This window comes from Phoenix dactylifera, chromosome 1, assembly GCF_009389715.1.
Source record: "Phoenix dactylifera cultivar Barhee BC4 chromosome 1, palm_55x_up_171113_PBpolish2nd_filt_p, whole genome shotgun sequence".
Taxonomy (NCBI): domain Eukaryota; kingdom Viridiplantae; phylum Streptophyta; class Magnoliopsida; order Arecales; family Arecaceae; genus Phoenix; species Phoenix dactylifera.
The window spans coordinates 35,432,091-35,446,421 of NC_052392.1; the positions used below are offsets into that span (position 1 = coordinate 35,432,091).

Consider the following 14,331-nt stretch of genomic DNA (forward strand, 5'->3'; position numbering starts at 1 on the left):
ATAAACATTTTCGAGTAAACTAATATACATATTTAGAACGAATACTTTTACGAGGAAAAAAACTTTGGAGGAGAAAGAAAATTGGGGAGGAAGAGAAAGGCAGCACGAACTAATGGAGAAGGAAGACTGGCTTGGCAATAAAGAAGTGGGATATAAGGATGGACGGTATTATAGAGGATGCTTTACCTTTCTTTATTTTTATGTTTTAAAATATCATAAGATGGATAGATTCAGAGCCCATCTCGATTTAACTTTTTGATTTCTATTTTAAGATGTATGTGACAAGGTATATGGTAAAAAAAGGAATATGGCTTTACGCAATCCCCCTTGGTGCATGAACAAAAGGAATTTCATTTTTGGAAACGGCATACGTCTCATTACATGTCAATGATGGTAAATTACGTAAATGAAATCAAAGATAGGGGCATTACTATTACAACAATGATTATTCGGACCAGAACTCTCCATCTGCTGCCGATAAGCCAGTCGTCTCCTCCTCTTCATCCCCTGTTCCTCTCCTTCGAAGAGATAGAAATTAGGGTTTCCAAGATCTAGGGTTTCTCCAATCTCTCCACCCATGTCGAACTTCAGCGGCGACGAGACCGCCCCCTTCTTTGGCTTCCTTGGAGCCGCGGCAGCGCTCGTCTTCTCCTGTAATCCCTCGATCTCTATCCCCTTTGTAGGGTTTAGTCGAATTGTTGGGCTTCTCCCATTCCAAGGTTCTTATTTTTTGAATTTTGATGGCTTTTTTTTAATTATTATTTGAAGGCATGGGAGCGGCGTACGGGACGGCGAAGAGTGGAGTCGGGGTGGCGTCGATGGGCGTGATGCGGCCGGAGCTCGTGATGAAGTCGATCGTGCCCGTGGTCATGGCTGGAGTGCTCGGGATCTACGGGTTGATCATAGCTGTGATCATAAGCACGGGGATTAACCCCAAGGCCAAGTCTTACTACCTATTCGATGGATATGCGCACCTCTCGTCCGGGCTCGCTTGTGGCCTTGCTGGCCTCTCTGCAGGCATGGCGATCGGGATTGTTGGTGATGCAGGAGTCAGGTAATTTTTTTTTCTTTGTTTAAAATCTCTAAGCCCGATTCTCTCTCTGTCTAGATGATCTGCAAATTTTAGATTTTTCATTGATTTCAGTAAGTGGCTTTGTTTTGATCTCTTAGTGTATTTTTTTGACCTGATCTGCCAAAATTGTTCTTTTTCTAGGTGATTGAATGCTTAATTTATTGTTTTGCAAGCCAGTTGAAGGATTATAGCTCTGGCTTTATTGGTTCTCAGCAATAATTCAGCCAAGGGTTTATTTGATGCAAATTTATTATCAAAAGAGGGATGATTGGATTGGATCTAGCTTGATGCTTATTATTATGGTTCCTAAGAATCAGTTGAGAGATCTATCTGAGTTTTTTTTTTGGCTGGCTGAATGTCTTTTTTATTTGGACAAAGGCCTCCTGATTAAGTATTCTTCTATTCTGTTGTCATAGTGGGGTTAAATGAGATTGTTTTGATGGTTTCAAATATTTGCTTTTTAGTTTTTTTTTTTCCTATATTTTCTTTTCATGGTGTAGTCGAGCCTGATACCTCTGTCCGTAATTCTGCTACTTAACAAAAGATCCTGTAGTATATTCCATTATATGCTTGCTTGCTCGTTCAGGAACTTAATGAAGATTTCACTTAAAGTCTTTTATGCATATCTCTATGAAAATATAAGGGAACAAAGATATGAAAATATTCTGGGATAATATATGTATTTTATGATAAATGTGAGATAGACAAGTTTTGCTATGTTAAGCATATAGGTGAACCATGACTACGTCCGAGTGCAAATGTTTTCGAAGAATCTGTCCCAGGTGTGGAGGTGTCTGACACTTTAACCTATGAAAATCATAGCATGGGGTTACTTCTGTATAACACAATTTATAAAAATAAAAAATAAATATGTTGAAATATAGAGATGACAGGGCAGGTTTACTAATGAATTGTACTTCTGATATGGAGAAAACTTACATTCTTGCCATCATGATGTTAAAGAAAAACAGCGATGTATGATACTTTACTAGAAGTCTCTGGACAGTTTCCACTAATATTTGTCTAGTGGTAACATAGTAAAGAAGTTCAAATGTCAGATATTGCAATGAATTAGTTTTGACAGGTTACTCCAAAAGTGCCAAGTGCCAGCACTTCTGGTTGATGTAAGCAGGACTCTTCGCTTTTGGAGTGTCATAGGGTGTTCTGCCATGTTGTGTCATATTTAAATGCCTAGAAGGGTAAACCCTTTTTTTTCAAAAGTTAAAGTGTTTGGGTAACACATCTTGGAAGCCAGTGAGGGATATCTATTTTACGGACTGCCTATGAATGCTTTGTCATTGGTGCTAATTCTAAATTTCATCTTTAACTGATCTTTTGATTGTGTTTGTTATTATGATGGATTTCGTCCAGAAAATACATCTGCAAGTTAAATTACTGCAGATAACAGACAACTGATATAGGTGGCATGTGTCTAAGAAACAATCTCCAAGTTGAGGTATTGCAGAAACAAATTATAAGACAATGATCACCCTGGCATGGGCCGAAGAAACATCTCTTCTGATGCAAGATGAATAAAATCTATATAACGCAAGATGGAAGAATGCTTAAGTTTTGTAAACTTAATCTGGATATGAAAATGCACCAAGACATTTTCTATAACACAGTGAATGATGTTTTAAACTACAGATTTGAATCTGGTACCTTGCAGTTGCTGCTTAGTCAAGACTGTCTATTGAGGGAAAGAAACTTGATGAGATTCAAATCTGAGGCTTTAAGATCCCGGCCATATTCGTATCTGTTATTTTTATTCTGTTGACTCCAAATGATGTGGACTTTTGTCTCTTGTGGTTTTGTATAGTACCCTTGTGGTGCAAGATCCCTCCTTTGGTAGCTTGAATTGTGGTTGAATTTTTTTGCAGTTTGTTCCACTTTATTATTTTAAGTTATAGAATAGCAAGATTTAACTGTAATCTTATGGGAAATCTTTTACCACACATTTTAGTATCATTTTTAGTCCCTTTTTTGAGATGTAAATGACAGTAAATAAATGTTCTAAATATAGATTTAAAATGCTTTTGTCCATTTTTATCAAATGCACTTTAGGTTAGGCATGAGTTCAAAGATTTTTAATTAAAAGAGAAATGTTAACTTTTCCCCTTTCTATAACAGATGCGCTAGGAAAAAATATATAGAAATGCTTCGAGGTGTTGACTCATTTTCCTATATAAATTATCATGTATAAGAAAGCTATTTCATTTATCTGAAAAAATGGTTAATTACTTTTCTATAGAATAAATTCTGAGAATTAAATTTGATCTTCCATTTCTAGAATATAATGAAACTAAAAGGAGAAGTTTCTTTTGGCATCATGCAAGTACCTTTTGTTGTTGGATCATCTGTGCAATCTAAAATTTTTAGTCCATGGCCTCATATACTTGAACAATAGGATCACAGTCAGTTAAAATTCCATATTGAATATTTCTATATCATTGCCCTAAAGAGAATGGGCATATAGAGGACGTGAATCTCAAGCTGCAATGATTTAACATGGAAACTTCTGAAATTTCATTCATCTTGTGTAGGAACCCTGAATGGACATCAAATACCATATATTCTAGGTCTCATGCCATAAGAAAGTTTGATAGGTTTTACAATAACGCCATGGTTTAGTTCTATCTATGGAATTTAACTGGTGGCTCCATGGTTGGAAAGGGAAACTTCTCTCTTGTGTTGACTCTTATTCATCCATCCTTTCAAATTCACCTTTAGATATATCTAGGATGCTTGTGGTGGTAGCTTATAACGTATAGGCTCAAAGGAGTGCAGAGGCTGTTTTGTGTGCAAATATAATTAATCTGAGGGAGAAGAGCAATATTATGTTGTCATTGAATAGGGCTGTAGATTTTGCATGGTAAAAGGGGTCTTGCTTGGCAGAAGCCTAGAGTGAGTGGCCTAGCATTAGAGTGTGTTCAATATTCCTTGTAAAGTCCTTGGACAAAATTTAAAATGAATATATATATTCTTTTAATTGTTCCTGCAATGTCAAATGGAAGGGCTAGAACTTTGTTCCTAGTGATTTGTGCAAGATTTAAAATAAATTGTATTAGGTTTGTGTATGTGGCTGCTTTTATGTAAGAAGCTTCCTTTTTCTATGGTAGTACAGATATAGCTCTGGATGGGTTTGGTAAACCTTGAACTTGTCGAAGCCAGTGTTTACTAGCTGATTTTTCAGCGCCAACACAAACTAACTTAAAGCTCATTAAAGTAATTTTCTTGTAATATGTTCTCATCAGTCACTAAACACGCAAGGAAAATTTTGATGTGGAAGAGCATTAGCGAGGGGCACTTCTACAGAAGCTCTTACCTGATAAGCAAATGGAAAGACATGCCAACAGAAACAGCTAACAAATTAGGTAGCTTTAGTCAGCAGTGAGGGGCGGGGATGATGGTGGAGGTTGTGATTGATTTTGGTTCTAATTTTGCAGCATGGAATTAAATCCAACACTTAGAGTTTCTCTCTACTCTCTGGAAGAGAACTGTGGCAATTTGGGTTACCACATTAAGGTGCATACGATAACTGTAATGTGATTTATGAATGTTCTTGTGATTAAATCAATTTATTAAGGTTGCACTCTTGAACATTTTATATTGGGCATTTAAGGTGTTTCTAGTTCAAGATATTTCCATAGCTGAGATGTAATGAATTATCAAGGTCTCTCTCTCAAAGAAATTCTTAGGAGGGTGGTTAAGGAGTTTTGGTTCATAAATTTCTTCTAAGTTTATTGATTCAAGACAACTGCGTGGAACCCTAATATGCAATGTCATGCATATATGATGAAGTTCTGCTCTATAATTAACACAAACTCTGGATATGAGAAGTAGGATAGCACATGTGAAGAAACTCTGCAGGTTTTAATCATGAAACAACATGAAAGTGTATAAAGTTGCCTGAAATTAAAATACAATGCTACTAATATGCAGAAAATTAACTAGAAAGTAATCTTGATAGGAGGATTGATGCGAAGAGATATTGTACGCATGCTTGTTTCTATAATTTAGCATCAGCTGATAGAGTATATGCAAATAACCTTAAGTCCAGCAAGTTAAAGCATCAATTAAAGGGTTGCTGAAGGGAATCAAATGAATCAAAAGAAAGGATCTGTGTTCCTTCAGGATTTTGCAGCTGCTTTTCAAAAATAAATCACATTTCCTTCCATGCTTTGAGATCATATACTTCATTAATGACCTGCGAACTAATTTTTCAAATCATGTATGAGGATCATTCTCCAAAGCCCTATGACTCAGATTTGGCTTATATCTTTGTAGTGATTGAAAGTGAAATTTCAAATCTGAACTTTTTGCAAACAAGGAAAGCTTTGTGCTCAGGCAAGGATGAATTAGAGTTGAATATTTGGTGCTATGAGGTTATATAGGAAATAAAATTGGGAGCTGTTGGGGATTGGTTGGACTGTCAAATAGTCCACTACAGGCTGCTATTTGGTCAGGACCTGTAGGGACTCTTAGTTGGTTCTTTTCTTGTAATGGGGTGGTTTAGCAGTTGTTGGCTATTACTTTGTTGAGACAGCAGTTAGATGCTGTTACGGTTGTGAGAGGGACTGTTTAAGGTTGTGAGATAATGGGAAAACAGAGAAGGAATCGAAGGTAACAGGGAAAATAGCAAAGAAGGGAGAGAGGGGATAACAACCTATCAATCTTACATTGATAAACTAGAGAATTGCTCTATGGACCTTACACCCATGCACCACAGTTAGAGGGGAAAAACAGAGATTCTTGTTGTTAAGTAGCAAATTCATGCATAATGAAAATCTTAAAGGGCCATGTGGCTATCAATGTTGTTTAAGTTGGACCTAAGGTGCAAGGCACACAGTGCTACCACCTTCGCACCTCACCTACCCTAGGCGAGGTAACTTTGCTTAGGCCAACATTCACCGTATCAGGCCGAACCGGGCAGTGCAGGGCGTACCATACTGAACTGGTTCGGTACTGGTACATGGTACGAGAGGCAACTTTGCTTAGGCCAATGTGCCATTTTTGCGCCTCATAGAAAAGCTTAGTCACAACAAAGAACACCTTCTATTGCTATTGCTGCTGCTAGCCTTGTTGCTTTGACAACTCTGATGGCCAGCCAACACCTATAAGTAAAGCCAGTCCATCCGTTTTGATCGTAATATTTCTTTGCATCTAGAATTTAATACCTAAAGGTTTAATTTACGAAAAATAAGGTTCACTGAACTGGTATTGGGGCTTGCAATGGTTGACAACCAACATGGAACAGTACGGGTCCATACCATTTCGGGAAGTATAGAAAAAAGGAAAGAGAGGGGGAGAGGAAAAAAGGCGGGGGAGGGAGGGAGGTTTGTGTATTTTCTGTTCTATTTAGTTCTAAGCATAGACAACTTTTTTGTCAAGGAAGGCTGAACTAGCCCGAACCAAATGATTCGGGCTGTACCGAACTGACTCGGTCAAGAGCTGGAACGGTTCGGATAGTTCGGTATGGGTCCAGTACCGAGACAACGAACCTTTCTACGAGGTCCTCTCTTCTATCCCCCGCACCCGCAAAAATAGACTCTAAAAGAACTCCTTTGTGACTTGGGTTATGATTGAGTGCTCTAACAGTCTTTAATTAAGCCACTAGGTTGTTAATGTTGTTCCACAAACTTTGATTTCTCCTCGAATGCCTTTTTTAGTCTTGAAAACTGTTGCAATCCTCATCAAATACCTGTTATATTTGTAGGTGAAGACTTTAGCTTAGGGAAATGGGTAACCTGTTAGGAAATTTGATGAGACTTATCGGCCCTTGCATCATGGACAGGGGAATACTTTTATGTTTGGGAGATCTAGAGGCCCGACTACATTAACATGATCCAGGTTCTGTTTTAGATAAAGTCTTATGTTAGTTCTTAACATGTTGAAGTCTCCTTGGAGGATGCTGGGTAGGGTATAGAGTTGCACATTGTGCTAGAGCAAAGGAAACAACATTCCGCACTTGCAATTTTTCAAGTCTTATTTGGGTGGCTCATGGTAATTGGAGGTCTAATTTGCTGATAAATTGTTTTGCATTTATGATCATGGATGAATGCAAACCAAGGAGTACCTTGTTGTTTTTCTTTTTTTCTGTTGTTCTTCATTTTTTGGGGTGTTATCGGGGGGAGCTTTAAGGTGAAAGTATTTGCATATGTTTGTGTTGTAAAATATTGAAGATACCGCCATAATATTTTGTTTGTGTTGTCCTTTGGGCTTTAAACATGAATGTTTTATCATGAAGGAAATGAACATTTGTTGTTACTATCTGAAATTTTGATTATTTTGCTTAGCACAGTTGGATTCTCCTTTTCCCCTGGTTTTATGTTCCCCTGGTTTGATGTCCATGTTATCTTGAATTTTATGTATTCTTTATTCTTTGTTTGTTTAGATTATACCTGTAATTAATTCAATTACCATACCTGATTGATCAAAAAGTTTCCTTCATTTTTGCTTTTATTAATATCTTTAAATGCATTATTTCAGATCTGATATTGAACGCCATATATTTGATGTTGCAGCAATGTGAGGTCACTGCTTATAGCATGTGGTATACCTTAATGAAATTCCAAGACATGTTATTTTGGAACATCATTCAAAAAGTTCATATGTCTTCACAACAATGATGCCATTTGTCTGATTTATCAAAGGTGGCCCTTCTATTGCCAAAAAATATTAAAATATTGACATTAAACTTGACATCAAGTTATAAAAAATGGAAATAAAGGGTGTCAATTGATCACAAATGATGTGATCATTACATCAACATTGTTTTCTTTTATGTCATACTTCATTATAGGTGGAATTTTATTGGGATGCATTTTGTTGGCTTATCCAAGATAACTTCAGGGTTAAAATATTGATTATGATGCTGATTTAGTTTCAGTATCATTTGCTTGATTGTATTACTAGGTGCATACAGGATAGTCCATTTCATTTTGGACAAGTTGGAAATCTAGTGGATGGGGCTCTAGATTAGGTAGAAGGAACATTGGTAACAGGTGAAATAGACAATATAAGCATCACTGAGTGTTTTGAGACCATCAAGTAAATGTATGACTGATGAAGCTTATGATGTAAGAGTTCATCAACAAATCTTCTGGTTAGAATAACAACACCATAGTTTGTCAAATTGATATACTGTCCTACAGATTACTCATCTGAAAAACAAAGGCGCAGTTTCATGCAATTGTATCATTGTTATCACATACAACTTGAAAAAGTATTTGATGTTTATAGGATGGCCCTTGAAAATGCCATCTGGTATGATAAAAATTTTATGAGATACAATCCTCTTGAAGTTGGGTGTACAAGAGACACTTCGACATGACATCTCTTGAAAGTATTAGAAGCACCAAACGTATGATTTTTCAACTAAGATCTCATGGTCTGGAAGTGTTGTGCAATAGGGATACACATTTTTTTAAATTTAAAAAAAAGAAAACTAATGATCCGTCCTTGAGGTCTATATGAGCAATTTCCCTATCAAATTGTTTTGGATATTTGATTTTACTTGTTGAACCTAAACAAACCTCATTGGCTTGACATCAGCATAATTTTTGTTGTTATGTTTAATTTGCATATCCTTCTACCCATTAAGGTATCGTATTAATCTTCTGCTAAACTTTGCAAATTTTGTTTCATAGTATTGTAATGACTTCACCACTGGCACCTTGAATGTTATTGGCTACTGTAGTGTTATCGGTAGAAACACATGATTACATGCCATGATTTAGACCTAGTTATTGTAGCCTGAAGGAGTTGGCCTAAATGTTGAGGTGGGATTTGTAGTTGTATGGTAGGTGGGAGTTGTAGCCTAGTCAGTAATTGTATTTAATATTTTTGATCATGTTGATGTCGACATTGAGTCTCAGTGGGACCTATCACTGGTTCATTTAATCAGTCATATACGACAATACTTTACCTTTCATATATTATTCCTGTGGTGAAGGCTGATGCTATTGCTATGCATGTTTGCACCTTGCGAAATGAGTCGCTGTCTTGATTTTGATGTTAGCATGGTCGATGAAGCCGGAGATAGACTTGGCGCTCTCCTCTCCTAGATTTGTGATCAATTACTTGGCCGCAGACATGGGAATTTTTCAGGGGTGTTTGACATATTTTTGCTCCGCCTATATCTTTTTCTTATGATTCGGATGTTGTCTATGTTTGGCTGCTGAAATTGAGGGAAAAAGAGAATTGGCTGTGGGAGGTCATATTATTTTGCATTTTCCGCAAAAAAGCAGGCTTTCGCAACTGTAGTTTTTATTGGTATGCCAAAAGATCTGATCTGTATATTAGTATCAAATATGTATGGCCTAACTTGCATACAATGGTTTATGTTGTATGGGCCTGTTCTATGCATGTTATTTTACATGTAGTTTATACTTATTTGCACTGTATTTTAATAATTGGGTTTATATGTCATTGCAGGGCCAACGCACAGCAGCCAAAGCTATTTGTCGGCATGATTCTCATTCTCATTTTTGCGGAAGCTCTTGCCCTCTATGGTCTCATTGTCGGCATCATCCTTTCATCTCGGGCTGGTCAATCCCGTGCAGACTAAGAACACGTGCAGCTGGCCATGTGCTCTCTGCTCTTCTTATTTTCATATAGGACATGATTAAAGCTTTCTAATTATTTGTCATTATACTGCGATTTATTTAAGGACTTTGTTATGATTGGGGCCTCAATTGTTTAACTTGTCTGCAGTCTTTTCTATAAGGTGACGTTTTTTATCTGCTTGTAATGCAAGCTAATGACATTTTTCCGCACTTATACATGTGGCTCCCCTGTGTGAAGGAAGTGGGTCTCGATTGCTGCTGTTATTAGAAAGTCTCAGCTAAATTAGATAGGTGAAGAGATGCAGACAAAGTCCCTGCTAAGTCAGATAGGTAGAGAGATGCTGAGTGCCACTGAGGTGGTAGCTCAGTGGAATGAGGCCTTACTTTCAACTAAGTGGTTTCAAATTTGAAACAGATGTCGATTAAATTGTGGAGACCGGATGCTCCCTGCTTAGACACGAGGTTTGGAAGGGTTTATTGATCCGCTGATAGTCTCAGTGGTGTCAAGTATAACGTATTCACATGGAAGGTTTGTGCCGGAGTCCGGAGGGATATCGAACCAGACCCACGGGTAGGGAAGGTATGAGTAAAATCGGCCGGAGTGTCCAACATACGGTCATTTCTGTCCACATCGAACATTCTTTTGGTGGGTGGGGGCTGCTATATGGGGTGGGCTTGTTCCTTCCTCCCCCTTTCTCTTTTTTTTCAAAAAAAAAAGAAAAAAGAAAGAAAGAATAAGATGCTGGGTGGCCTTGCTTATTCCATTTTGCTTCCAGGCTAGACTACTGTCTCAGTGTTGGTGGTTGTCAGCTGTCTTTAATTAGTTATTATCCAAAAGTCTGTGCAATGTAATAAGCGTTTATCAGAGAAGTGGGCCCTGGTTGATCGTAGCATGCAGGATTGTGTGATTGTCATGACAGAGTGGCAGGAGAACTCATAAATTTGATTCCATCTGATTGATGTTCTTGCAAGTGAAGAGGCTATCAACAAGTTTTTAGTATTCAAGGACATCTATGGCAAAAAAATTTATAGTCAAATGATGATATAGGATTAGATGTGCAAGCGGAGCTGTTAAAAAAATCTCTGGAGCAACTGTTGCCGTAAATAGATAATTATTGTTCATGAATGGAGTTATGCCAGTGAAATCATTTAAACCTAATTGTATGATTGCCCTAAGCGTGGTCCCATAAATATGTAACTTGGAAAACAGCTTGTCTAATTCAAGATGTGGACAAAATTACCCAATTACCCAACAGTTGGAGTCTTTATATCCAATACGCCGATGTGCAGATATATATATATATATATATATATATATATATATATATATGCTGTTTGTTGTACTGGTTCCCAAGGAAGCGGGGAAGGGATAGGTTTTACGGTTGTTACATAGAATTTGATATGGTTTGTTAGATTTGGATTGCCGTCTCTTCAGATGCCTGATTAAAGGGTTTTACATCTTATGCATTGCTTTGCTGAATTTGATATCATTTGTTGGCACGGGACTATCTCATAGTCTCTTCGGATATCTTGATTAAGGTATTTAGGTTTTGAGAGGCAGAAGAGATGAGATTGTGTCGGAGGTCAGAGCAGCGTCTTCAATGTGATTTATGGCATTCTTGTTGTCATGAAAACTCCTTGTTGTCATGGAAACTCTACAAACTTTGTGATTTAGGGTTCTTTCAGTTAGAAAAATTCTTTCCTCCTCGCAGCTAGTATCTCTTGGGAGCCAATCATATGAAGAATACTTTTTGAATAATTTCAGTAGTCATCTAAATAGGCTTGTAAATAAGGAATCAAATATTATTCAAATGGGATGTTACCAGCACTTTTTGCAGTCTATAGTAACACCGTATCAGTTGATTTTAATTTTTAATTCGAGGAATCCTGGTGTACACCAACTGTATTGGTATCTCCATAGAGACAGCGAGGTTCTCTCGTGTGGTAGTTGAGACTTGAGAGATACCTATGCGACTTAACTAGTACAATGATTAGTCTCCTTGTTCTCAACTGTAGCCTATTGAATTATCACATTGTAGCGCTTGTCCAAATTGCACCTGAACTGTATCCAACAATTGCAACCTAAGCCAAACTACATTGAGCTAATTTGACTCATGCCGAGTTATTTCTTCAACAATGACCACCATGCTTTATGCCATACCTATACTGGAGGCTTTGCCTAGGACAATCTTATTCTGTAGAAAAATGTCAGGCAAAATTATTGCTTCACTTATATTTAAAAAATTATAAAAAATTATACCCTACACCATATGTCCCATATTAGTAGTGCATTATGCCAAGTATTGAATTTCTGTGGGCTCCGTATGGCTCGTCTCGGATTGTCACCCTCTCACCTCATCTCGGAACTTGGATTGTTTATTTGTGTAGCATATAATTTCTCCATCCGTATGGACAGGCATGTGGAGGTTTAGAGAGTTCATGGGGTCCGCATCTTGGGCTGCTATCCCATCGTTGAGACTTTTTTGATGCCTGTCTCTATGTAGGATTTTACTCTGAAATTTTCATCAAAGAAATTAGATAGTTCCATGTAGATAATATTAAATTTGCTGTTCTGCCGTATGGCTTAGTAGTATCGTTTTCAAGAATTTTCCTCATAGTTGTTTAGCATTTTAGAATTTTCTGGTGTCCAGTATTTCCCTGTAACTTCTCTCATAAATCTCGGTGAGCGTTTCAATAAAAGTTGTGGCGGTTGAGGTATGTTTATCGTTTTTAGAACTGTGCACATCTAAACAAATCCTCTCACAAAGCGTATGAATTTAGCCTGCAATAAAAAATTCTAACAAACTTAAACAGAAAAAAGAGAATGAAATAGTACGACAAAAATTACACTTAAAACTAGGATGACGTAATAGATGCAGTGCTCGTAACAACACCAATAATGTCTATTAAATCTATATTTTAGAGTTGCCAAACAGCTTTTTAAATTTATAGTTTAAACCATCTTTATCAAAATTTGATATTATTTGTCGGTATTGGACTCTCTCTCATACCTCTATGGTCTCTTTGGATGATTAAGGGCTTTCTTGCATAAGCCCAAACTCTGGCGTGAGAGGCAGAAGAGATGGGATTGTATCGGGAATCCAAAGCACAATCTGCGATGTCATTTATGGCAAAATTCTTGTCATGGAAACTCTCAAAACTCTGTGATCTAGGACACTCTCTGTTAGAAAAATTCTTTCCTCTTTGCAGCTAGTATCTCTTGAGAGCCAATCATATGAAGAATACTTAGTCATCTAAATAGGCTTGTAAATAAGGAATCAAATATCATTCGAACGGGATGATACCAGCACTTTTTTTATCATTATCATGCTAATACCATCTTTGGCATGAAAAAAAGATCGCTGTATATCGGTCGGTAACCTGCGGTCTATACTAATACTGTATCAATTGCTTTTCATTTTTAATTCGAGGAATCCTGGTACACACCAATAATTGTATTGGTATCTCACCATTCCTAATATTTAAAACCTTATTCATAGAGACATGGAAAAATAAAGCAAGGTAATTCTCTCTCTTGAGCAAAACTACATTGAGCTAATTTGACTCTCGCGCAACTAATTAATTTCTCTAACAATGACTACCATGCTCCATGCTTGAGGGTAGTCAAGCGGGCTTTGCCTAGGGACGTCGGGCAAAAATATTGCTCCACTCATATCCGAGAAATTATACTCTACACCATATGCCCCATGTTAGTAGTGCACCACGCCAGCTTTATGTAGCTCATCTCAGATTGTTGCCCTCTCAACTTATCATGAAACTTGGATTATTTCTATAGTGCACTGCTGACGTAGTGCATGTGGTGTAGAGTATAATTTCTTCTCACAACTATAAAGACAAGCATGTGAGTTTATTATGTCCGCATCTTGGAGGTTGTCATCCCATCGATGTCAAACTAAGCCACGTATTCTCAAGACTTTTTTCATTGTCGAGTCTCTATGTAGGGTTTTATTCCTCCGTAGGTCTGCAAACAAGGTGGGCTAAAATTTGTCATCAAAGAAATTAGATGGTTGCACGTAGATAATATTATAAAATTTCGTTTTCAATGTTTCTCATCATCTCTTGATAGTCATTTAGCATTTTAGAATTTTTTAGGTATCCAATATGTCCCGGTTCATAAATTCTATCATAAATTTTAGTTTGTGCATGCATATTTTACATCCCATCACCAATCAAGCATATTTTTTTTGTTTCGTGGTAGTTGTTGAAGTTTGTTTTATCCTTTTCAGAATTGTATATATCTAAACAAATTCTCTTTTTGCTTGGCAAAAAATATAAATTTAGCATAACAAAAATATTTATAACAAAATTAGACAGAAAAAAAAAGAATGAAATAGTGCAACAAAAAAATACACTTAAAACTAGTACATCATGATGTAATAAATCAGTGCTCGTAACAACACCAATAATTTCTATTCAATCTAAATTCTAGAGTTTCAAAGCCTTATCAAAACAAACAATGTAACTAATTCTTCCATTAATTTTAAGATCAAATCAATTCTGTAAATTTGGTGAAAAATTAAGGTAACTACAAAACAAACTATATAACTAATTCTACCAGGTCATCCGACAGGATGGTTTCGTGATGAGTTCACTGATCTAATGGCATCAATCTAGCTCCTGTGGAAATTTTTATACATCCTAGCAGAGCTATCGTTCCGTGTATATTTACTG

The 14,331-nt window shown here is 36.9% G+C and overlaps 1 protein-coding gene across 1 annotated transcript; it reads left to right on the plus strand.

Moving 5' to 3' along the window:
- Positions 1-436: 436 nt before the first annotated feature.
- LOC120112889 (V-type proton ATPase 16 kDa proteolipid subunit-like) lies at positions 437-9,853 on the plus strand. Its single transcript, XM_039132906.1, has 3 exons — positions 437-653; positions 769-1,054; positions 9,509-9,853. The coding sequence occupies exons 1-3, from the start codon at positions 578-580 to the stop codon at positions 9,639-9,641; spliced, it is 495 nt and encodes a 164-aa protein (XP_038988834.1). The 5' UTR covers positions 437-577; the 3' UTR covers positions 9,642-9,853.
- The last annotated feature ends 4,478 nt before the right edge of the window (positions 9,854-14,331 follow it).